This window comes from Nelusetta ayraudi, unplaced genomic scaffold (genome assembly GCF_046127955.1).
Source record: "Nelusetta ayraudi isolate G7.1 ecotype Tasmania unplaced genomic scaffold, CSIRO-AGI_Nayr_v1 ptg000018l, whole genome shotgun sequence".
Classification (NCBI taxonomy): domain Eukaryota; kingdom Metazoa; phylum Chordata; class Actinopteri; order Tetraodontiformes; family Monacanthidae; genus Nelusetta; species Nelusetta ayraudi.
The window spans coordinates 1,600,328-1,624,986 of record NW_027466068.1 but is presented as its reverse complement, the minus strand read 5'-3'; the positions used below and the strand labels follow the sequence as shown (position 1 = coordinate 1,624,986).

Below are 24,659 nucleotides of genomic sequence, written 5' to 3'. Positions count from 1 at the left end.
TGTAAATGGCTGGAGGTGACTGAGCTGCCACACTGCAGAATTCTGGGAAATAAACACGCGGCTGCTTGTAATGTTAACACTGTCAACCTGCTGTTCACATACACACTGAGTCACACACACACACACTCACTCACTGTGTGTGTGTGTGATGTGTGTGATGCCTGGCCTGGAGATTCAGATTCATCCATTTATAGCAACACTTCCTCACGTCTCTCGGTGTCTGTGGCTGCAGTGACTCACCTCACCTGAACGGCTCATGAATGAATCATTCCCTTTCAAACCCCGGGGTGCAGCTTTCACATCTGAAACAATTTGCGGTATTAGAAACAAACAATGATGATGACAAATAAACCCTGACATCAAATGAGGAGAGAATCTCCTTGTCTGATCTGATTCTCTTCATGGTCAGTGAGCAGCAGCAGAGCAAGGTGAAGCCTTGGGGGAAACACTGCAGCAGCTCCAGTCACAAATTGAACTGCTTCTTGTGTCTCTTTTTTAATCCAAGGTCAAAAATTCATCTGATTAAAGATATAATTATTTTATCAGCTGCCGTTAATCTGAGTCTGAAGCGTCCTGACCTGGGTGACCCTGGTGACCCCGGGGACCTCACAGCACTCGTGTCACCGCCAGCTGCCTCTGTAACTTCATCAAACTGTTACTGTCTTAATGTGAGCTGCTGTTGCTGCTGCTGCTGCTGCTGCTGTGCTTCCTCACTGAACAAAGTTAAATTTGTGAGCTTGTGAATGTGTGGAGACCCGTAGCTCTGCCTGTTGAAGCAGAACCTTTTACTTTGGAATTTGAATTTAAATTCAAGTCGGTTTTGCCTTTTGTTTTTTGTTTTTTAAAGGTCCCAAGGAAAAGGAAAACTGTTTCCTCACTGTTTTCTGCTTAGTGTTATTTTCCTTTTCTTCAGAACGACTCTGGTGCAGGTTTAAGCACACTTAGCGACATCACAAAGGGCTGATTTGGTGCTGTCATTACTGACACTTGGCAGGTGTCCTGACATGGAGCCCCAGGCTTCAGTACTGCTGCTGTTATTGGTAGTAAGTTCTAATCTTTACCTGGTGCTGCTCTGCCATTCTGGATCCAGTTGCTCCTTTAAAGTGACGTGTTCTTGGTGCTGCTGAGCTGACTCCCTGGTTCAACCACGGTGCCTTGCTCATCTGATAAGGACTGGAGTAAAAAGAAAAAAGAAAGAAAATGTTTTGTGCGTGAACAAGGTCACCATTGTGGAAGCCAGTACGACCCGTTCCTCCTCCTCTGAGCAGATACTGAGCAGGCACTGAAAACTCTTCCAGCACTTCATACATCCGGCCGGCAACTATGTCGTCATCAAATCTTTTCAGCGTAATAAATTGTTCTCTGCTCTTCTGGCTGCGTCACATTTCAAGGCAGCAGTTGCTTACCTAGTCGTCTATTCTCAGCTTCGATTGGCCCGTTTATTTTAGAAAAAGGCATTGCAAATTAGCCACTGTATTGAATGAGTATAATATCCATCATGATCTTTCTATTTTTGCTGTGACTCTGCGGTTGATTGATTCTTGTTTGCTTGTTTTGTTTGTGAACCTCCATGAAGCACTTTGTGAATCTGTCTGATTCAATGAGCAGTTGGTTTTCTTCTGATTGTACAAAGTGCTTTGAGACGTCTTTGGGTGTAATTACCGATGTACATATAGGAGTTGATTGATTGGATTGATTGACATTTATTCACATATATATGCACACACACACACATACATATACACAATGTGTTGACTAATACACAGCTACTACACAGCTGTAGCTGCACTGCTGGCTGCCTGTGTGTGTCTTTCACTGCTGATCCTTCACTTCAGTCCAGACTTCCACTGGGCAGCTGCACGTGTCCCTCGTTTATTATGGTTTGTAGCTGTGACTTGTTTTGTTCTTTGCGTGCTGCCGTGATGGAACAATGAGTCACATGCTGTTGTCACAGGAATAGTAGCATCCAGTGTGTCAGAAATAGCCGGCGTGCAGCAGATCAGGCCCTCGGGGTCGAGCACTGTGAGCTTTCTATGTCTTGTTTATGGAGTTTTCACATTCAGATCTCCTCTTCATCCAAATAATTAGCTCTAAATGTACGTCATACCTGATTTCGGTCACATTGTTCAGCATTTAAAGCAGTGGGAGGCATATTAATGACTCGGTCCGATGTATTGCTTTTATAGTCATTACTATTCTTGTGTCATTGAAAGTGTGATGTGTAATGTCACTGTTTGATGATGGTGATGACGATGATGATGATGATGATGATGATGATGATGCTCCACTTTCACTCCTCTTTGTCTCCACTACTGGTCTCACTCCATGTCACATGACCTGCCTCACCTGGTAAGGGAGTCCTGATTGGTAGTTTCTGCTCTGCTGCTCTGGAGTCGGACTGTCTGGAAGGTTGAAGGAAATATATATATTTATACATATACATATTTGATTTTGATTATATTTGATTTCTCTCAGTAGTCAGATAGTCACTATTCTTAAGCCTCCACATGTATTGAAACTCTGTTGTTTGTTCATGGAGAGAGACGACTCTGTGGACCTGATCAAGACCTTCCTGCTGCGGCAAGAAGAAAACTACTCAGATAAGGAGGAGGAGGAGGTGATAAGGCCGGCGTCGAAGTTGAGCCAGAGAGACTCGGGAGGTGGTGGGGGAGGGGTTATGGTGGGTTGGTGGTGGTGGGGGGGTCACTTAGTCTTCCATGTTTCTTTGGCTGTAGTGACGGTGCTGTCAAACACTGCTGAGATGAACTGCTGCTTGGCAGGAAGCAGGGGGGTTAGTGTTGTCCGAGGTGTGTGCGTGTGTGTGTGTGTGTGTGTGTGTGTCCTAAATGGATGAGGGAGGCTGCTGGTGTTTACACTGGACCTGCTGAAAGAGCCTCGGCTGTTTGACACCAGCAGGATAACGGATGAACATTTCCCTTCTTCTCTTTCTCCAACTGAATATCCCGTCCTCATTCTGCCCGCCCCCCAACACACACACACACACACACACACACACACACCTCCGCCACCCCAATCACTGTGAAGACCAGCCACCATTTGGATATCTAGCTTTTAGCACAAAGAGTGATGTGTTGGAAAAAGGCCTCATGGTTGATTTGGTGAAGGTGTGTGTGTGCGTGTGTGTGTGTGTGTGTGTGTGTGTGTGTGTGTGTGTGTGTGAGAGAGTGTTGCAAGGTTGTTGATTGCATGTTGACACCAGAGCCCGAGTCCTGCCCATGAGCAGTGGTGAGAGCCTCTGTCGCCATCTGGAAGCCGGAGGATAAATGAGCTGCAAGTTGAGCAGTTTATTTCTTCATCAGTTTGATGACTTTTATATCTAAAGCTCCCGCTGACAGTCACATCTGTATTTTTTTTTTATTTGTGACATCACAAACGTTATCAGAAAGGACAGACTTTTAGCGTTTAAAGTCTGATGATATGTGAGAGGGACACATTTTCGCTTTTATTTTTATTTTTCAGTGTTTTTAATTTTGCATTAATGGAAACAACAGGAAAGGTGATGATGTTCTTGTGGTCGCAGCTGCAAGAAGAATCTCTGTTTGGTAAATGACCGCACAGCCTTTACGATGCAGTCATAGGGTCAGCCTACTAAATGAGCGAAGACTGAAAATCTTCATCATCATCTTCCTCAGGAAGGGAGTTACTCTCACACTGGAGATTAGAAGACTCCAGGCTGGAGAACATGCAGGTCTCACTCTTTTTTCACCCTTCCTTTGAATTCCTAGAATGTTCTTCCAGTTTGACCTTGGCTCTTCTGCCTCCTCCACACAGATGGCACAAGCTTAGGAACACTTGTCCATGAACCCAGGACAGTGTGAGTGTAAGACAGTCAAGTATTCGCCGTTCAGACTTTTAAAAGTAAGAAGCTCCTCTTGTGTTTTTTATGCTCTTTATTGCCATCATATTTTCTGAACACATTGTACACATTTTTTCAGTCTGCTGTGAGTGGAGACACAGTGTGAGGAAGTGTATCACCCAGCGATTGTGACAGTATGAATAAAGATCCCTGAGAGCTCCTCCTGGCCCGGCAGTGGTCGGGTCAGGACCGTGGTTCTGGGGTGGTACTGGCTCTGAGACTGGGACCAGTGTGACGAAAACAAGCGACAACCGTGGGGGAGCTGGAGCTGCAACAGAAGTCACTCGTTCCTGGAGGTCCTGTTGTTGTTGTGGTGGTGAAGTCGGCGCTGGTCTTCCTGGAAGAGTGGAAATGTCATTAGAAACACACAGCGACTTCAGTGACTCCTCCTCCAAGGAGGAGGAGCCACAGAACTTTTCTTTATCTCTCGGAACAGAAGCAGCTGGAAGCCCAAACTGTTGACGCCACAGAGATCAAAATATATGCTGATACGATGCTGCATGTTCGGAACACTTTTTAAAACAAGAACAAAAACAAAAATAAGCAGATTGTTTCTGTCTCGGTGAGGACCAGAACTCAGTGGTGTAGCTTCACTGGTCCAACTTTACTGCTTTATCATCATCATCATCATCATCATCATCCCCTCCCCCTGTGGTTCCCATGCTGCACCACTCGCCCCCTGGAGGCCAGAGGTCCCAGGTGCAGGGTGGAGATGTTCAGGGCCCTGGTGTTTGGTAAATACAGCTGCACCGCCTGCACCTCACATGACTTCTGGGGGGAAGAGGGGTGGTTGGGTGGGTGGAAGGGGGGTACAGGGTGGGTGAGAGGAGGGTGGAGGAGGTGGTGCCCTCTGCTCCCTCTGCTCCCTCTCCCTCTGTGTGCTGCTAAACTGCCCACCACTTCCCCGCAGCTCTGTCACTTCTCGTTTGTTAATCCCCCTTTCTCTGTCTCCCCCAACTCCCCCAACTCCACCCACTCTTCCTCGCCCCCTCCTAACCCCCGCCCACTCATCCTCACCCCCCCACCGCCTTCCCTCAAACCGGTCAATTGTTGGTGTGACCCCTTTAAACCCCGTCGGCACTCTCATTGTCCACACCGTGTACAAGAGAGACATTTAGACTGGGGGGAGGGGTGTGAGGGTGTGAGGGGGGGCAAAGGGGGGTTGGCCCTGTTGACAAATGACAGTTTGCGCTTCAAAAAAAATTAATTTCATTTTTGTGGCTGTGATGGAGAGGAGCTGCTGGAGCAGTTTTTTGCAAGTTGTGTGATAAACGAGTGACGCTGGTTTGGCAACATGCAGATCTCCTCTCCTCCTCCTCCCGCCTGCACACTCACACACACCTCCAGCCCGGTGTGTGTGTGTGTGTGTGTGTGTGTGTGTGTTTCAGTCCATTAGGAAGCTGTAGGCGTTGATCCTGGGAGGAAGTTCTTTGAAGTTGTGCAGTAGTGGGAGGAGAAGCAGGATCCTTCAGGTTATCTGATGTTTGAGCGACGGTGCAGAACCCCCTGGAAACTGACCGGCTCTGTTCCAACCTCACACTCAGAGTCCAGAGACTCTCGGCACACTCAGTTTCTCAGCGCCGTGGATTTTTCGGAACACGCATCACCTTAAAAAACAAACCAAAGTTTCTTCTGTCATTATTGACTGCAGACTCTGTTGAATATATTCTGCAAGAGCGGTTTTATTTAGTGTTGGCATGTTTTTTAGTGTTCAGACTTGGTGTTCATAATTTTTTTTTTGACACAAGGTGGAAAACACCTATATGTTGGGCTGAGGTGATAGAAGTTTTCAGCACACCTGAAGCAGCAGGAAGCTGGAGTTGGGGCAAAGAGGTGGTTTTATTTATGGACTTTGTTAAATAGAGGAAAGTAAAGCCACCAGAAGGGAGCGGACCTTCTGTCTGGGAGTGTGTGTGAAGAAAACACTCCTCCTGTGGACGACATGGCATGAGTGGGACTCCACATTTCACTGCCATATATAACATGTGACTGGTCAAAAAATATTTTATTAAATGCCAAAAAAAGCCATACTTTTAACTTCTTTCCAATTAAATTTTTTTTTATAATTTTCTTTTCTTCTTTGTCTTTATCTCAGGCAATATGTTGGACAGCATGTTGCTGCGCAGCTCCGCCAGGGAGGCGACAGAGAGCAGCAAGGAGAGCAGTGCAGCTCCAGCTGCCTCCTCCCAGAGGATCCTGTGGTGCCACTGCGACCACTACTGCCCCACAGACTCCACCAACAACACCTGCCGGTACGGCACCGCCTGGAGGCCACATCACCTGCCATCAAGCCTGTTAACATCCACTGCAAGAGAGGAAACCTCTCTAACTGTACTGTGTGTGTGTGTGTGTGTGTGTGCGTGTGCGTGCCCACTCCTGCAGGACGGACGGCTACTGCTTCACCATGGTGGAGGAGGAGGGGGGAGTCCTGGTCCAGACTGCAGGCTGCCTGGGGCTGGTGGGATCGGTGTTCCAGTGCAGGGTGAGAGTCCCGACACCAGTCCCTGACTGGGGCCTTGGTGGGGCCTCGTTGGCTCCTGCACTACACACCCAGTAGGAAGGTCCAGTCACACTGGAGGTTCCAGCTGGGCTCGATGGGAAGAGTCGCACAGAGAGACAAGATGAGACTGGAACACAAAGAAACCTGGGGTGTTGAGAAATTCCCTCCAAAAAGATTCATTCATTCATTTATTCATTCATTCATTCATTCATTCAATCAACATTCGGAGGATGGAAATCTACCTAACATGATTTTTCACACTCGTTAGTGTGGCTAAACCAAACTGGAACCTGGACACTGATTGTTTTAAGTTAAAAAGTGCCAGGGACAGTTAGGCTCTGTTTGCACTTGGTCATTTCATGCGTTTTTCGTATTTCGATCGGCAAAAAACACACAAAGTAACCAAGTGCAAACAGTCCAAATCCATTTTGTCATCCGAATACCAAAACCACCTCCCCGAGGTGCATTAGCGTATTTTGTCAGTGGAGCAGTTTCCCACATATGTGATTAAATGTGCGACGTTGCATCCGAAAATTTTCCAGCCACTGTTGATCCGAAAATAAAGTCGTCACCACTCTGTCCCACCAGTCGTTACTCCTCGTTCGGATCCATACGAGCTGCAGTAGAGTTAAAACGAGTGACTTGATATAGTCCGCAAACAGGAAGTTTGGTTAGGATTCTTATCCGCTTTCAGGCAAAACTCGCCGTGGTTTTGCGCTTTACTGCCCCCAGTTGTTAAAAACGGAAATGACGCATCTTGCATTTGCATAGGTTCTGCAAGGGAGGGGGTGGGGGTGGAATGCGATCACAAACGGCTTGAGACGCATGTTAATGCTAAGTGCGAACAGATGCTTCGAGATCCGTTCTCGTGATCCAATCCCCCAAAACAGTTACAAGTGACCAAGTGCAAACAGGACCTTACATTTTGAAGGATATGAAATGTGTCCTCTGCATTAGACTCCTCATCCCCTGGTCCTGAATACTGAAACCCAGAATTCTCTCTGGTTTCTCTCTGGTTGTGTCCCAGGACTCAGGCAGCCCTCGCCAGAGGAGGTCGCTGGAGTGCTGCATGGACCAGGACTACTGCAACAAGAACCTGCATCCCACGCTGCCGCCGCTCAAACCTCCACGTAAGGTTCTCCCCTTCCCCCACCATCACCCTACCCCTCCACCCACCACATCCCCCTCCTGTGGTGTTGGCAGTGACATTGATGCAGACAGGGACACAAACAGTCAAAGATGGTGTTACAGCTCACAGGATGAGCAGACTGGGGTGGTGGTTGGTGGGGGTGGTGGTGGTAATCTGGGAGGGTGGGGTGGGGGGGGGGTCATCATGACAACCAGAGTCCCGACGGACAGCAGTGGTGCCTCCTCAGTGTGTTTGGGGGCCAGTAAGTGGAGACCCCCCTGACGTGGTGTAGGGCTGGTCCTCCAGGGGAAACCAGATCCATGGATCAGGAGGAGGATCCAGCGACTGGCTGCGAAGACTTCCTCTCCCTGCAGACTGCAGCCCTGCACCACAGGCAGAGCCTGGCCTGGAACAAGATGAAAAATTGATGATGAGTGAAATCTGATTTGCAGTTGATTTAGCGCCGCTGTGCAGGACAACTGACTCCTCGCTGGGAAGTTTCCCACTTCCTGCACACCTCTCCATGTGTGTTTGTTTGTTAGCTTGTTTATAATGAGAGGCTGATTTGCCTTTGGTGGAAAATAATTGCATGCAATTCATTATGTCCTCATCTTAAGATGATTCTATTTTTCATTTACCATAACTAAAAATACAATAACCTTTGGATAAAAATGTTTACAGTACTTATTGGATAAAAAGAGCCTTTTTTCTTCTTCTTCTTCTTCTTCTTCTTCTTCTTCTTCTTCTTTCTCAGTCTACGTGGATGGGAAGATCCACCACATGGCCTTGATGGTCTCAGTCACTGTGTGCAGCCTCATCCTGGCTGCCATTATATTCTTCTGCTATTTCAGGTAAACCAGCACACCTGCACGACGACCATCTTTCCTTTTGTGATGCGTTTATCTTCTTCTGACACTTGCTTGCTGCTACTGTTGCTGCTGCTGCTGCTGCTGCTGCTGCTGCTGCCTCTGCAGGTACAAGCGGCAGGAGTCGCGCCCCCGCTACAGTATCGGCCTGGAGCAGGACGAGACCTACACTCCGCCCGGAGAGTCTCTCAGGGACCTGATCGAGCAGTCGCAGAGCTCCGGCTCTGGCTCAGGGCTCCCTCTGCTGGTGAGATGGCGGTATTGCAGGCAGGCGCCTGTTCATTCCAAACACTTGTTGTGTATTATTCACAAAGGAGAGATGATTTTTCATTAGAAGCATCGATGGGTGATTTTTTTTATACTGTCAAGAACATTTAAGAAATATTGAAAACGTGTCTTCAGATGAGGAGCCTTGGAACAGTTGGAGCCACGTGAGAGCTCTGCTACGGCCACTCATCCTCCTGCATGTTTCTGCCTCAGGTGCAGAGGACGATAGCCAAGCAGATCCAGATGGTGAAGCAGATCGGAAAGGGCCGCTACGGGGAGGTGTGGATGGGCAGGTGGAGGGGAGAGAAGGTGGCCGTCAAAGTCTTCTTCACCACTGACGAGGCCAGTTGGTCCAGAGAAACTGAGATCTACCAGACCGTCCTAATGAGACATGAGAACATCCTGGGTGAGGAGCAATTTGGATGAATAGATGTCACGGAATCTTTCCTCTTTCCCAGTTTATGTATTCAGGATTTATTTCCTTCCTGACTCAATCGTCAGCGTTTTGCCGCTGCCTGCTTGACGGAGCGTCACTCTGATTTGCAGGTTTCATTGCGGCCGACATCAAGGGCACGGGTTCATGGACGCAGCTGTACCTGATCACCGACTGCCATGAGAACGGCTCCCTGTACGACTACCTCAAGTCCAGCACCCTGGACAACAGAGCCATGCTGCGGCTGGCCTACTCCTCCGTCTCGGGCCTCTGCCACCTTCACACCGAGATCTTCGGCACGCAGGGGAAGCCTGCCATCGCCCACCGAGACCTCAAGAGCAAGAACATCCTGGTGAAGAGGAACGGGACGTGCTGCATCGCAGACCTGGGCCTGGCTGTCAAGTTCATCAGGTGAGTTGGAGGCAAGGACACACATGGTGGTTAGCTTAGCACCGCTGCCTCACAGCAAGAAAGTTATGGGTCTGATTCTCAGGGTTTAAATAAAGTGGCCACTGGTCCAGGGTGTCACCCTGCCTTCACCCTATGACAGCTGGGAGAGGCTCCAACAGACCCCCCACACCCTGAGAGCAGGAGGAAGCGGGTGTTGAAGATGGATGGATGGATAGATGGAGTGATGGATGGATGAGGTGATGGAGTGATGGTCAGGTCGAGTCTAACCCTCTCGCTCTGATGATGACGTGTCCTCCTCAGCGACACCAACGAGGTGGACATCCCCCCCAACACCAGAGTGGGCACCAAGCGCTACATGCCTCCGGAGGTTCTAGACGAGAGTCTCAACAAGAGTCACTTCCAGTCCTACATCATGGCCGACATGTACAGCTTCGGCCTCATCCTGTGGGAGGTGGCTCGCCGCTGCGTCTCTGGAGGTACAGACAACAGAGCCAGCTTTTATCTCTGTTTAGATCCAAAAATTGAAGACAACAAAGCCAAAGTAAGAGCCCTTCCTCTCTTCCTCTCTGCTGTGTCTGCAGGCATCGTGGAAGAGTACCAGCTGCCCTATCACGACTCAGTTCCCTCAGACCCATCGTATGAAGACATGAAGGAGGTGGTCTGCATCAAGAGGCTGCGGCCCTCCTTCCCCAACCGATGGACCAGCGACGAGGTGCCAGCTCACACACTCAGACATATACACACACACAGTAAAACAATGTGCATATATATATATATATATATATGTATATATACATTTTTTGATAAACATGATAAATATAAATGGCATCATGTGCAAAATTAAAGAAACAAAGTTTTGAATTTTTGACTTGAGAAATTGTTTTGAGTTTTTATATAAATTTTTTTCTGTCATTGATTTGAGTAAATTAGTCGATCAATCGTTTCAGCTCTACAAAGGTTGATGTTTTTATGTCACACATTTTTTTTATTGCTTTAAGAATTAAAAATCAAAATGAGAAACACGAGTTTAAGAGGAAAAGAGGGAAGTTGTTCCCATAAAGTTTCTGATACGACTTCACGGCCACTGAATGTTTTTTCTTGACGATGCCCACCACTCCAGACAGATGATTGACCTTCTCATCCTCCTCCTCCTGCTCCTCCTCTTCTTCCTTCTCCTCCTCCTGCTCCTCCTGCTCCCCCTCAGTGTCTGCGTCAGATGGGGAAGCTGATGACAGAGTGCTGGGCTCAGAACCCGGCCTCTCGCCTCACTGCTCTGCGGGTCAAGAAGACACTGGCCAAGATGTCCGAGTCCCAGGACATCAAGCTGTGAACAGGACGCTGTGGGGTGTGTGTGTGTGTGTGTGTGTATGTGTGTGTGTGTGAGTGTGTGTGTGTGTGTGTCCAAAAACACACACACACACACACACAGACACTTAGAGACACACAGAGACACACACACACTTAGAAAAGGGCATTAAGAATCCCAGTGGTTCTGGTCCAGACTGTGCAGTCGGTCCAGCCGAGGGACGAGACGACGGGACAGGAAGCACAAACATCAAGAATCACTTCCCCTTCTGGCCACTAGTCTAAATGAGACCTTTTCATTTGATTTTATTATCTTATTGTTATTTTTTTTTTAATTATTATTATTGTTATTGTTATTTTCATTGTTAGTGTGAGGACTCTAAAATCATCTTCACTTTTCACACTAAGGTCTTTGGAGGAAGTGTTTGATTTGCACTGTAGCTGCAGTGACTCACCAGACAGGAGCGACTGACCAGCGAGTGGAATTCACTCTCACTGCTTTCTGTGAAAGCTGCAGGTCCCAGGCCCCTCCCCCTTCACCACTGCCGCTCACACTACTGTCTGTCTGTCTGTCTGTCTGGACCGGGTCAAACCCCCTTTGATCCCCCCACTGAAGTGACTGTCTTTGGTTGACTGACACTACGTGACAGGAAGACAAGAAGAGAGAAAAAGAGAGAGAAAAGTGTATTTTGAGGCTTTAAACGTGTTTGTTTATGCTCGTCAGGCTCATCGACACTGAAGAAAAGTTCTTCCTGTAGATTTGTCTTGTGAGTCATGCTGGAATATGAGAGTATTCTTCCTGTTAAAAACAAAAACTAAATCAAACTCTTTAAGGCTGTATGTTGAAAAAAAAATAAAGTTTATATGTTTAAACACGCTTTGGCCATGTCCTAAATGAAGGAAATAGTGTACTGAATGAGTGAAGTGGAAGAACAACAGCGTATTCAGATTCGCTGGTGCTTTTCAAATTCAAGGACGGTTGAACTCTTTCCGCTGTCAGCTCACCATTTGGTGTTGATTTTGGCATCTACTGCACCATCAAAGTCCTGCACAGCGTCGGGTTCCTGTTAAAACAGCTGAATTCTGCAAGTTTTTTTTTTTTTTTAAATATTGTATTTTCCGGTTTGGAATCTGGGTGGGAAAAATAACATTGAAAAACATGGTTTTTCGTAAACTACAGATGGTTGCCGCTGTGTGTCAAGCGCGGGTTCCAAAATAGTAAATTATTATGTAGGTCTTTGAGAAACAAGAGGGTAAAACGTATGAATATGACTAGTGTTGTAGTACTGAAGAATGATCTTGGTCTCCAGTAGGGTTGGGCATCGTTTGAATTTGAACGATTCCGATTCCAGTTTCGATTCCAATTCTGAGCGATTCTCGATTCGATTCTTTTTAAGAGGCAGGGTCAAAAAGTTCTTTCTCGATTAATTTTAAATTTATAAACCTCTATGAACTTTACTTTGAATTTCTCACATTATATTTATCAAGTTTATGAACTTTAATTTAAATCTTATACAGCTTCTTCTCGCCCTAATTCCGCTGGCCAAAAAAACGTGGTGATGTCCCGCTACTACTCTAACTAACGACTAAGAACACTGGCCACCGCCGGACTCTGGAATTCTGTAGCACTTCATCATGCGATCTCAGCGCGATGACGTCAGCAGGCACGCAGCGGTGAAAGCGCAGGGGGTGCAGCTTGCCGGCGGGGGGGGACACCCCGCTGGGTTTGATCATGTTAGTCGTGCACCCTCCTTTGCACGAAATAACCGTTTTGCAGGTCGTGCATTTAGCTGCTTTATCATTTTCTGTTGTAAAGTGAAGACAAACCTTGGAGCGCCGCCGCACACTTTCCATCGCTACCTACTTTGCACACAGCTCTGCGTTTGCCCCTCCCCCAGGAATCGAAACTTAAACATTTGAACGATTCCGGGAGCATCGGAACCTTAGAACCGGTTCCAGTCGATGCTCGATGCCCAACCCTAATCATAATGACATTAAATTGCAAAAAAAAAAAAAAAAGGTACCACAATAAACAAACCAGTTGCAGCTTGTGTGGCTTGAGGTTGTAAAGGTGTTTCACGTTAAGTGAAACGGACCAATGGCCTATATAAAGGACCCAAATTGTCAGTTTCTTCCTGCTCTAACAATGCCCATTTTTGCAAGACGTTGTGGACGAAGAAGCTCTTGTGGTCAGGAGAGCCTTGAGACGACAGAGGGTTTTTCGGGACCGGTTGGATCCACTGGCCTTTCCTGATGGCCACCTGTACGAGAGGTACAGATTTTCTGCAGATGGCATCAAGTATCTGTGCAGACTGTTGGGTCCCAGGATTCGGCACTGCACAGCACGGAGCCATGCACTGACTGTGGAGCATATGATTGGTGTGGCCTTGCGGTTTTTTGCAAGTGGGGGCTTCTTGTACTCAGTTGGGGATGCGGAGCAACTAAACAAGGCCACAATTTGCCGCACAATTCGTTGTATGTGTGTGGCTATTAAAGCTCTGGCAGGTGTCTTCATTAGCTTTCCTGGCCACAGGAGACTCTCTGACATCAAAGAGGAGTTTTATAAGATAGCAGGTAAGAAAAACTACAAATTACAGAACTTCTGTTAATAGTCATAGTAGGATACTTATTTTCTTTGGTGTTACAGGTTTCCCAAATGTCATTGGTGCATTGGATTGCACACATATCAGAATCAAAGCCCCCTCAGGTGCTGATGAGGCAGATTTTGTAAATAGAAAATCCTTTCACAGCAGTAATGTTCAGGTAAAAGATTTTGTTTTAGATATTGTTAAAAAAAAGAAAGAAAAAAGGAACATTGTACATTAATTCTGATGTGTGGTAATAATTTAATAGTCATTATCTTATAATTTCAGATGGTCTGCAATGCTAACAGTCTTTTCACTAATGTTGTGGCAAACTGGCCTGGGTCAGTCCATGACTCCAGAGTCTTTCGGTCGTCTGAAATATATCGGCGCCTATCACAAGGTGAGTCGCAACTTTTGTTAGCCACTTTTTACAAGGTAGCTTTATTGTGAATACTACAAAATATGTAAACCTATACAGGGCATTGAAATGTTGTTATGTCTGTGTGAAGAATATTGCTCTCATTTATGAGTTTGTGCTGATGAGATTATGTCTTGACAGGAGAAATCTCTGGTGTATTGCTGGGGGACAGGGGCTATGCCTGCCAGCCTTTTCTCCTGACACCTTTCAATGACCCTCAGGAAGCTCAGCAGGCCTACAATCATGCCCATGCCAGGACCAGTGGCCTTTGGCCTCCTGAAGGCACGCTTTCATTGCCTTCATGAGTTGACGGTCAGCCCTCCGAGGGCATGTGACATCACTGTGGCCTGCGCTGTCCTCCACAATGTGGCCTGCCTGAGAAAGGAGAGGACCCCCAGAGTGCTGGCAGGAATGGACTGGGGTAACCCAGCCATCTTCCCTGATGACAAGAGTGGTCGGCTGGTCAGGGACCAATATGTGTTGAATTATTTTAGTTAATGGAACATAAATTTAAGTTAAATATGTCCTGCATTGGCAGAAAAGTTGGTTTTCTTTTAATCCAATTTAAATTGATAAAATATGTCTCTACAAGTTTGCAACTGCAACTGCATTTGTTAATTTGTCAATTTGTTTTTGTTAAAGTAGTTTAATGTGATAACAATGTGCAGTGTTGAGTGGAATAACAATTGGTTTCCGTTGGTGGTGATTGTTACTCAATCACCACCAATTTCAAAATCAACTTTATTTAAACAAATTCTAGCAACTTTACAGGTGTAGCATGTTTTCTCCAGTTCTTTTCATCCCCAGTCACAAGGCGCGTTAGAGCGCTGGCATCAGATGCTAAAGTCAATGCTCAGAAAATATTGCACCGAAACTGGGCTGAGTTGGGACGAAGGAATTCCTTTTGTTGTGTTTGTAGCCCGTGAAGCCGTACAGGAATCCCTTGGTTTTAGTCCCGCCGGACTTGTATTTGCACACACACCCCGTGGCCCATTAAAGTCCTTACAGGAAAAGTTCATGTCGTCAGCTCCTTATCCTCCGATCAATGTCCTCGATTTTGTTAGCCAGTTCTGTGAGCGTTTGCACCGTGCCCACTTGATTGCAAGAGAATTTCTCACTTATTCACAATCTGCAATGAAGTGCCGCTTTGATCGTTCTGCTGTTTCCCGACAGTTTCGGGTTGGCGATCAAGTTTTAGCATTATTGCCCATTCCAGGTTCCGTGCTCTCGGTTAAGTTCTCCGGTCCGTACGACGTAGTTGAACGATTGAGTGATACGGATTATGTTATTCGTATCCCCCAGCGCAAACGGAAAACACGAGTCTGCCACCTAAACATGTTGAAACGGTATCATCTTCGAAACTGTCCAGAGGACAGTCAGAAAAACTCGGACGTCTTCAGAGCCGCCCCGCAGCTGCGCTCTAATTATAATGGAGCCTCTCGATAACTTAACTGTTCGCTCCTCCGCACATCAGAGTGCTAGGTTATCAAATTCTGAAACGTTAAAAATTTTGCCAAACGTGTTGTCACACCTGTCACATGATCAGAAAACTAATATAATGGCGTTAGTCAATAATTTCTCTTGTCTCTTCCAGGACGTCCCGTCTTGTACCACGGTGGCTCAACGCGACATTGACGTTAATGGTGCAACATGCATATCGCGTGAACCCGGTAAAGCGCAAATTAATGAAAAAGGAGGCCGAATACCTCCTTCAACATGGGCTAGCCGTACACAGCTCCAGCCCGTGGAGACGATTGAATCCTATCCTTTACCGAGGATGGAAGATTGCATTGACCATCTAGGAACTGCAACATTCGTGAGTAAATTAGATTTACTAAAAGGCTATTGGCAAGTCCCATTAACGGAACGTGCATCCTTGATCTCCGCTTTTGTTACTCCAGATTATTTTTTGCAATACACTGTTATGGCCTTTGTGATGTGCAACGCTCCAGCTACATTTCAGCGGCTCGTAAATTCTGTTCTCTGTGTTTTGCCAAACTGCAATGCTTATCTAGATGACTTAATTGTGTACACCACTACATGGGAGGATCATGTGAAACGTTTAAAACAGGTGTTTGCTCGTCTTGCTAAAGCATCACTTACCATCAATCTAACTAAGTGTGAGTTTGCATGTGCATGTGCAGCTTGTAGAATGAGCTCTGTGTCAAACGAGAAGGTAGGTATGGTAAACTGAGCTGGCCAAGATGAAGAACGAAGAGAGAGGGTGCTCCCTGGAGAAGACATGTATGGTCTCGGGAGAAGATAGGATAATGGTATCATCAGATGGCTGCAAGGAGGAACAGGAAGAGACATCTTCTGACATCTCTGACAGAGTTTTCCTTGAGTGAATTGGCATTGAAAGGATGGTGGATCAGAAGTTCATAGACTTGGTGGATGATGGAATCCTACTTTCGTGCAACGGGGCCCTGGTCTGATGATCTGTCGCGCGTTCAGGTTACGAGAGCGCAATTTGTGCCTCTGACTCCTCAGGTGCCGCATTTCTGGGCGTTTTTGCGCCTGCGAATCATTAGTGCAAAAATCCTTTTTGGATACTATGCAAAGGTGGCGGAGATTATGGCCGCAAAGTCGCTGCAATTTAAAGTTTTAAGAATAGAAAAAATAGGATAGGTAGCACAATTGTCCCCCAGTCTCTCTCTTCCACTTCCACTCAGAAGAAGAAGAAGAAGAAGAAGAAGATAAAAATCTGTTAGCTGTGTGAGGAACCAGCAGAGGGAAACACAGACACTCACAAACACACTCTTCACTCCATAATCTGATGTCATGTGTGTGTGTCAAATATGAGGGGACAGTGATTTAATCCACCATTAAAACACACACAGGCACACGCGTGTTGGTGTGGTGGCTCTATGTGTGTGTTTGTGTGTACGAGTGTGTGAGACCTGATGAATCATTCAGTTTTTCTCCTGAAGGCCAGTAAATGCGACACGTCTGACCTCAGCATTTTCCTCCGTGGTTTTGGTGACGTGGTCTCTGGCCTCGAGGTGTGACAGCAGCAGCGCCACCATCAGTCACATATGATAAGAATGATTATTTATCGTTTGAGTCCAAACTTTTTCCTCCTCCCTGTTGTCTCGGTGTGTCCTTCGTTTTGATTGGCTCCCCGCCGGACGTGTGACGTTCATAGTTGAGCCGTGCTGCGTTGACACTTCCGTGTCCGACAATCTGCGAACACAGCAGCGGTTTGACATTTCAGTGTTAATGAGGGATGATATGAAGGGAGCCACGTTCCTCATCTCGCCATCACAAGCCGAAAAGGGCACCAACGTCACCGCCAGCAGCAACGCAGGAGCATGATGGGAAACTCTAAACAGCCGCCACCAGCACATCAAAAGTTTACGTTCCCGGCAGCAGGTCCTGGAGGTGGACCTGGACCCTCTGTTCCTCTAGAGCCTGAAGATTGAACTCAAAAGAGACGACTGATGAAGGTTAACCAGGATCAGAAAGTGCTCAGACAGGAACCAGCAGGAACTTCGGGGTTCCTCAGAGTTTCATTGACTGTCTTGATCCCTCAAAAGACCATCAGGAGGACTGAGGAAGTCTCCACCAGGAGATGGAGACTCTGGGTGGAGCAGGTCACAAACCCCATATCAGCATTAGAGAAGAGCAGAAGAAGGAGAAGGAGGAGGAGGAGGAGGAGGGAAGGTAGGAAGAGGTGCGGGAGGAGGGAGAGGAGAAGAAGGAGGAGGAGCAGGAGGGGGATGAAGGTGGATAAAAGGAGGCGGAGCAGCACGAGTGCCAAGCAGAAGAAGAAGCTGCAGGTCAGTGAAGGTATTGTGGTCATGGAGCTGATACGAGCCGCCGTCATCCTGTCTGTGATGACATCAGTCTGCCGCGGTCAAAGATCAGCGGACAACCAGACACCTTCGGATGATGTGGCAGCAGGAGAGCTGGTGAGTGAACTTCAGGTTGTTGATGGTTATTGCTGATTACTGGTTTTTACTGGTGATTATTGAATAATGTTGATGATTGCTGGTTATTATTGATGATGTTATTGAATATTGGTGAATATTAATGATGGTTATTGATGATCAGTCCAACCAGAACCAACAGGTGAAAAACGAAGATCCATCCTGAAGTTGCAACTAGTTTAAGTCACCCAGTTGATTTAAGCAGCTCGTTCTGAAACAATGAAAGAAAATAGCTACTGACAAGTACCTGTCTTTCTGCCTGTCTGTCTGCAGGCTGCAGCGGTGCAGCTTCTGCTGCAACAGGTAGACGGTGGAGTCTCACTGTCGCTGGAGAAGAGAGGCAGCGTCATCCCGAGGGTGAGACAGAACCTCATCAGTGCCCAAATGTCAAAGACAAAAGTTTTGAAACCTCTTCCTGATCCTGTCTGTCTGTCTGTCTGTTAGTGTGACATCGGAGAACGTTGTGCGATGAAACACGGTCCTCGCATCGGTCGACTGTGTGACTGTCTGAGAGGAACAGCCTGCAACACCTTCTTCCTGCGCTGCTACTGAAAACACACAAACACACACACACACACACACACACACACACACACACACACACTATAATATGTGCATGTCTGTGTCTGTCTCTCTGATTGGTTGGTGTCCAAACTCTCCCGCTGATGTCGCTCGGCTCCTGTCAGTTTGGTTGACCACTCAGTGATCTGCTTCCTGTCACCACCATCTAAAAATATTTTTCAGTCAATCAAAGTGATCGGGCCCCAGTGGAGGCCGCCCTCCTTGTGTTTTCTTCGTTGGTGTGAGGACGGCGGTCATCACCTCCTGCTGGCTGCAGGCTCTCCGTCTTCACTGTTATCATCAAACCTCATGAATAAAAAGTGAAACACAGCTGCTGTCTGGCTCTTCTGTCCTACCCACAGCGCCACCTGCTGTCTTCATCACAACTGACCGACAAAGTTCACATCTGAAAACATTCATCATCCAAATACAAATGAAGAAAAGACCTTTGAAGCTGCAACACGGTGACATTTAGTCACTGATAACAGACAGAGCGACTGAAGTAATCTCACACACACACACACACACATACTACGTCTCCATATATATATATATACACACATACATATATATGTATATATACATATATATATACATATATATATATATGTTATTCTGTTATTCTGCTGGAAACGGCGTGCAGCGGCATGAGCTTCCTCCACGGTCGGCACTTCAATGAGCGTGTGTATAACTGAAGACACCGTTCCTTTGCAAAACCTATACACAAACTCTCCCACCAGTCTGCTCCGAACCCGCATCCAACAAGAAGTCTGAGTTTCGGGTCCGTAGCGACGGCACAAAGCGTAGCATCGAAGACATTGTGTTGTTGTAGCCCTCCAACAGCAAACAACGTTCTTGTCTGCCTTTTAAAATAACCATGAGCACAAGAAATAGGGTACACCTTATCTGCAAAGTAAGTAACACATACATTATGAACTATCGTTCCATATCATAATGATTTAATATGTCAACCGCAAGCAGCTGACCAGCTGAAAAGACTCACTCCACCCCCTAGTGTTGGGAGGAGGACACGTTCCCGTCAATAATTCAAATTTCTCAGCTGCATGTATACGGGGACAAGGTGAGAACTCCGATTGGACGACAAAACCGAATTATTGCTTAGTCCGATTAAGCTCCGATTAAGATCTGCACTCACTGATAAAAGCAGTTGAGTAATGCGGGGGTCTGTATACATTAATGCAAATAATTGGTGGACTGCTAAAAACAAAAGCGTGGTACTCAAATGATGAGTAACTGTTAAAAGAGACTTCCTTTGACATTAAATTGTTTTTAAAAAATTGATGCAGTTCCACCTCCTCTCACATCCCCTGATAGAAAATAAAAAGCTAAAATTTGGTGGGCAAGCCTCGGTGAGGACAGCTGGAGCCTCTGTGTCAAGCCATGTCTCTGTTAAAAGCATACCATCTCACTTACTATCCAAAATCAATTCATTTATGATAAAAGATTTGTTTAAAAGGGAGCGCACGTTCAGCATGGCCAGGTTAATGGTCGCGCCACACGTGCGCTCGTGACCACGGGGAGATAAAATGTGTGGATATAAAAGATTGCTTCTGTTAAAACCAAATTGTCTGTATGTCTGGGGGAAAAGTCTGCCTGTAGCGTGGGTTGTGCGGTTGTGGGTTATGTGTTTGTTACGTTTATATGGTCGATGATTCATTATCACAGATATGGGAGCAGGTGTTGGTGGGACAGCAGTAGCAAGCTCAGTCGTATGAGCACTAGGAAAGCGTGCCCTGTGGGAGGCGCTGCAGGAGGAAATGTCCATAGAATGCTCCGTAGAGGAAGTGGTAGGCACTGAGCAGGGGCTGTGATGCGAAGACAGTCACGCAGGTGTGAGAGACGCTGATTGTATGGAGTAGTGGATGTTTGAAGTTAATGTGCGGCTTCCTAATTTGTTTGGGTGAAGTCCATCATGACGGTAAAACGACGGGCGATTCCAGAATAAATTAAAATTGTCAATGAAATTAAAACCAATGGTGGTGCAGGTGGCGCGGAGCCATGAATGAAGTTGGAGGAGTCGACTGAACCGCTCTGCTCCAAGGCCAAGTGTCGGGAGAGGACCGCTGATGAAGATTGACATCCTGCAACTCTTCAGGGCCACAAACAGATTGTTAAAGTCACACTTTAGCAGCTCGGATTCCCGACGACGCACATCATTGGCTCCAACGTGCAGGACTAAACGTTTAATGGAGTGTGGAAACGACTGCAACAAGTCCGGGAGTTTGTTTTTAATGTAACTGACGGTGACTCCTGGAAAACAATGAGTGGTGGCATTGAAGAAACGGACATTTCTAATTATGGAACTACCAATGATTGCGGTGGTTGGGGCAAACAGTGGCTGATGACGAGGGGTTGAGTGCTGGTGTTCCGTGGGCACTGTTGGCAATGTGCGAGTCGGTGTCACATGGTCGGCGGAGACTAGGGTCCTGCACGATTCTTCAAGACCCCGAGCGCCACCAGAACGTCGTCGCGCCCTGAGAGCAGCCTCCTTCACCAACCTGCGCCGAGAGGTGGAGGTTGCGGACCTGACTGGAGGTTCCAGCGCAGACGACCCAACCCCAGGGGCCCAAATGGCTTTAATTTGTCGTAAGAGTCGACGTGCTACATAAAGTTAGGTCCAGGGTTAAAGTATATGCGCCATGTCAAGCGATTTCTCTGTCTTTGTTCAACCCCATGGGGGTCGAGAATCTTCAGCAGATGTCTTACGGTACTTTGGGTGACAACATTTCCAGCTTGGATGCAGTTCAGATGGTGGCGCTTGTACCCATGGAGCCTTCCGTGCCCCTCCAGCTGATCAATAAGAAACGACGCAACTTCAAGCAGGTCTGATCCATTCTTCCTTCACTACAATCCCATACATCTCAAAAACCTCATCAAAGTACGCATACTTATATCAATTTCATCGATGGTACTCAATAAATTCAGAATCTCACCATGCCTCAAACAAAGTTTAAAATAAAGATTAATTGACTCATGCAGACGAGACATGGTGCCTCCATTTGCCCCACTCCATTTAGTTTAGATGAAACATGATCACGTTTTTATGTGATATGTTTCACGTTATAGTTTCGCGAAAGAACAAAATACTTTCATGTGAAAACGTGAAACTATCACGTGATAACGTGATACTGAGCCCTGTTTCTTTTTCTAGGGTGGCAGCAATGCGATTCCGTATGAAGGTGTGGTCTACATCATACTCCGATTTCAAGTCTGTCACACCTACGGTTCCTGATTGTTTTGTTTTGAGATTTTTTGGGGTTATAGGTTAGCATTTATGGAAATTAGGTATGAATTCAAGGAACACGTGGGTCTTCGTCCCATGTGACTACACTGTGATGGCGCTATGGCCATTCTAGTTTTTTGGTCTATGTAGGGGGCACTACTGAGCAAGTGTGTAAAATTCTTTCAAAAAAAGAAATTTTTCAAGGGTTTTGACCTGACCTGCGTGAGAGATTGTGCGTGTGTGAGTAAAATTAGTCTTGTGTTCTGTCACAGATAACATTGATGGTGAACCAGGGGACAGGGAGCATTGCCATGAACATGAGCAACAGCCGGAGAATGAGGAGGAGGACACTCTGCAAGGCAAGACTACCAAGCTATTTTATTTTTTAATGAAAATAAGAAATGAATAGCTCTAAATTCCAACAATGATCAAACACTAATTAACAGTAACAAAATATTTTATTCACAGAAAAATTCAGGTTATTGTTTGCGCACTAACACTACTTAGATGTTGTTTTTTTGTCGAATAAATAACTCAGATTCATTTTGAGCAATTGCAGGGGTATATTTTCATCTGTGCGAGTTAAATTTTATGTTTATGTTACAGATAACTTTGAAGATGATGAAGATCTAAACCTCTTTGTAAGTGCTCGTGATACAGAGTCTTCAGATAATGATAGCTGCTGTGATCCAGAGGACGTTGTTGTGGAAGAGGAGATGCTGGAAGATACCAACATTGAAGGAGAGAGAAATACACATGCAGATGGTGCCACTCAGGACAGCCATGGACACTGGATGGTGAAACTGCTTGCATTTATGCTTCTGGCATTGCAAGCTGTTTTCAAGGTATCGGACTATGCATTCTTGGCACTCCTGCAGTGCATAAGACAACTCATGGGCTCATGGGACATGGTCTGCGAGTTGATAAACTCAGTGAGCTGGCTGGAAGAATCCCCAAGACTTTACATTCCCTTAGGAAATGGAGTGACATCAGAAGAGACAACTTTTGTCAGTATGTCCCAAGTGTATGACAAGATACACTCTTGGGGAATCATATACCATCACTAGAAGAGGTTCAAAAATCTGCAACACATGTAGTTATATTCCTTTCCACAAACACAGACAAAAGAAATGAAGTCAAAAATGTGGGACTCCTTTGATGAGGAAGCTTATTAGCCCAAGTGGTAAAGAGTACCTGTGTCCCATACGAGTCTACTGTTAAAGAACGTCATTCAAACTCTGGCAATTTTTGTAAGAAGGCCTGGATTTATGGAGAAGTGTGAACAATGGAGACACCGGAACATGCCTGACGCTGTAATGGGGGACGTGTATGATGGAAAGATCTGGCAGGACTTTCAATATGTCAGTGGACAACCACTTCTTCCAGAACCTCATAATTTTGCACTGATAAGGAATGTTGACTGGTACCAACCCTTCAAGCACTCCCCATACTCAGTTGATGTCATATATCTTGCTATTTTGAATTTGCCAGGACCACAATGTGCACAATGGTTGAGATTTAAGCATTTAAGCTGTTTTCCATGTGGCTTGACTAAGTCTTAGGCTCCTGGATTCCAGATCTCCTGGATCTTTAAACTCATTGATTCTACTTTAACCATGGTTTACTATTAGCAGTAACCATTCCTAGTTTACATTTTTTGTACTGTTTTTGAAAATGTCTTTTCAGTTCACCAATAAAGTGTTTTGGATCATTGTAATGTGTGTTTCTCCTATATTATGAAATGCCACAGAACACCCAGACATATCTATGTACTTGTAATATGTCTTGATGAGTCATTACAATTGTGTTTTCTCTGTTTAACCCTTAAAGAGTTAAACAGTTTCAATTATTTTCATTATCAGTTACTCTATTGCTCATTTTCTAAAACTGGTTCTTAAAATGTAGAAAATGTGGGAAAATGTCAGAGATGTTTTAAGATTAAAATTTAACGGTTTTGTGTGAATAATACAGTGAAATGTGTAAATGAGGGGAACTCCTTCGACACGGAGCTTCCGTGTCAGGTACATTTTACCGTGAATACAAGCAGCACTATTGATGGTGTACAAATATATTTATATGTGTTTACACTTTTTGAAAACAGCTTTTTCAATACATGTTTACTTTGTCTTTTGGGGAGAGGCAGGTGAACCGGAAATGCCCTTGAAGTCGCGAGTGTGTTCAACCATATTTGCGAAAACGACGAGTGGCAAATGGCGAAGCGCTTGGAACAAATCGAGTTGCTCCTGCGTGAGGCGCGTTAAGCTAGGGAATCCGAGGAGTCTTGAGACGAGAGGAAATATGGATTGGTTGAGAGGATGTGGCTCTTCGCCGCGAGGAAGCCTCAAACACCGCCGCATTTAACAGTCGTCCTTGGCGTGCTAGGTCAGCTATTTCAAAAAAGTAGGCGTGTTTACTGTCTGTTTTTCTGTTTGTTTGTTTTTAAATAAATGCCATTTCCCGTTGTATCTGTCTCGTGTTTACTTTTGGTGAAAATATAAAGGTTGAACTACACCTTTACTCTCCCAGAAAACGAAAAAATAAATTATAAATGTTGCCTGCATAAATTATCAACTGTGACTTAGAGAGGAAAACTGTTCTTTAACAAAAGCAACCACAGACCGAGCAGCAGGTATGAAACAACCTCTACTTTGTCCATCGCTGTGCTGTTGTGTATCGCACAGAAATTATGGGGGTATTAGCTGGGGAAATTGTAGGCTTAAAGTGTGCAAATGCTCAACATAATAAGTTCATACAGGACTCATTTTATTCAGTTAGACTTAAAACGTTTAATAGTAGTTAGCCTTGCCCATAGAGTTTTGTGCACAACCTTGTGATAACTGTAGACTGTAGCAACTAAAATAATTTCAGGGTGTGTGTGTCATATGGATGTATGGTCTTATTGTAGGCCTAATTGTCTTATTTGGATTTGCAAATTGTTCATTTAATTAAACACTAGTCTAAAAACATCTCTCACAGTGTTTCTTTGACAACAACTTTCACTTCAAAATGGGAATTGTGGCATCTCTCCCAAGATGAAAGGCTATGGGAGTGGAGAAAGAACGTATACATTTTATTTTATTTATTTAACATGGGTACTTACTCTCTTTCCTGTAGGCTGTTGTGCTTTATTTAAA

At 45.7% G+C, this 24,659-nt stretch overlaps 2 protein-coding genes and 1 long non-coding RNA gene across 4 annotated transcripts in view; 2 read left to right on the top strand and 1 right to left on the bottom strand.

Moving 5' to 3' along the window:
* LOC142887814 (bone morphogenetic protein receptor type-1B-like) overlaps positions 1–11,661 on the top strand; it is a 46,852-nt gene extending 35,191 nt beyond the window's left edge. Inside the window, exons 3-12 of one of the 2 annotated variants that reach the window (XM_076025684.1) lie at positions 5,973–6,129; positions 6,260–6,359; positions 7,405–7,507; positions 8,261–8,357; positions 8,481–8,619; positions 8,853–9,045; positions 9,186–9,483; positions 9,784–9,959; positions 10,065–10,195; positions 10,688–11,661. In XM_076025684.1, the coding sequence (XP_075881799.1) occupies positions 5,973–6,129; positions 6,260–6,359; positions 7,405–7,507; positions 8,261–8,357; positions 8,481–8,619; positions 8,853–9,045; positions 9,186–9,483; positions 9,784–9,959; positions 10,065–10,195; positions 10,688–10,813 (1,520 nt within the window). In that variant the 3' untranslated portion in view covers positions 10,814–11,661. Of the gene's footprint in view, positions 1–5,972; positions 6,130–6,259; positions 6,360–7,404; positions 7,508–8,260; positions 8,358–8,480; positions 8,620–8,852; positions 9,046–9,185; positions 9,484–9,783; positions 10,196–10,687 lie in introns of both variants that reach the window. The other variant, XM_076025683.1, reaches the window with a different exon arrangement.
* LOC142887826 (uncharacterized) overlaps positions 1–24,659 on the bottom strand; it is a 179,986-nt gene that overhangs the window by 105,838 nt on the left and 49,489 nt on the right. The window lies entirely within an intron of this gene.
* Positions 17,534–18,284, top strand: cart4 (cocaine- and amphetamine-regulated transcript 4). The gene is made up of 3 exons (XM_076025436.1): positions 17,534–17,702; positions 17,994–18,077; positions 18,165–18,284. Exons 1-3 carry the CDS (start codon positions 17,592–17,594, stop codon positions 18,270–18,272), a joined length of 303 nt encoding a protein of 100 aa, XP_075881551.1. The 5' UTR covers positions 17,534–17,591; the 3' UTR covers positions 18,273–18,284.

Bases quoted from the DNA above. Each gene is read 5' to 3' on its own strand.
- cart4 (XM_076025436.1), top strand. From the start codon at position 17,592: ATGGAGCTGATACGAGCCGCCGTCATCCTGTCTGTGATGACATCAGTC. The intron at 17,703-17,993 runs GTGAGTGAACTT...GTCTGTCTGCAG, and splicing joins ATGTGGCAGCAGGAGAGCTG to GCTGCAGCGGTGCAGCTTCT. The intron at 18,078-18,164 runs GTGAGACAGAAC...TCTGTCTGTTAG, and splicing joins GAGGCAGCGTCATCCCGAGG to TGTGACATCGGAGAACGTTG.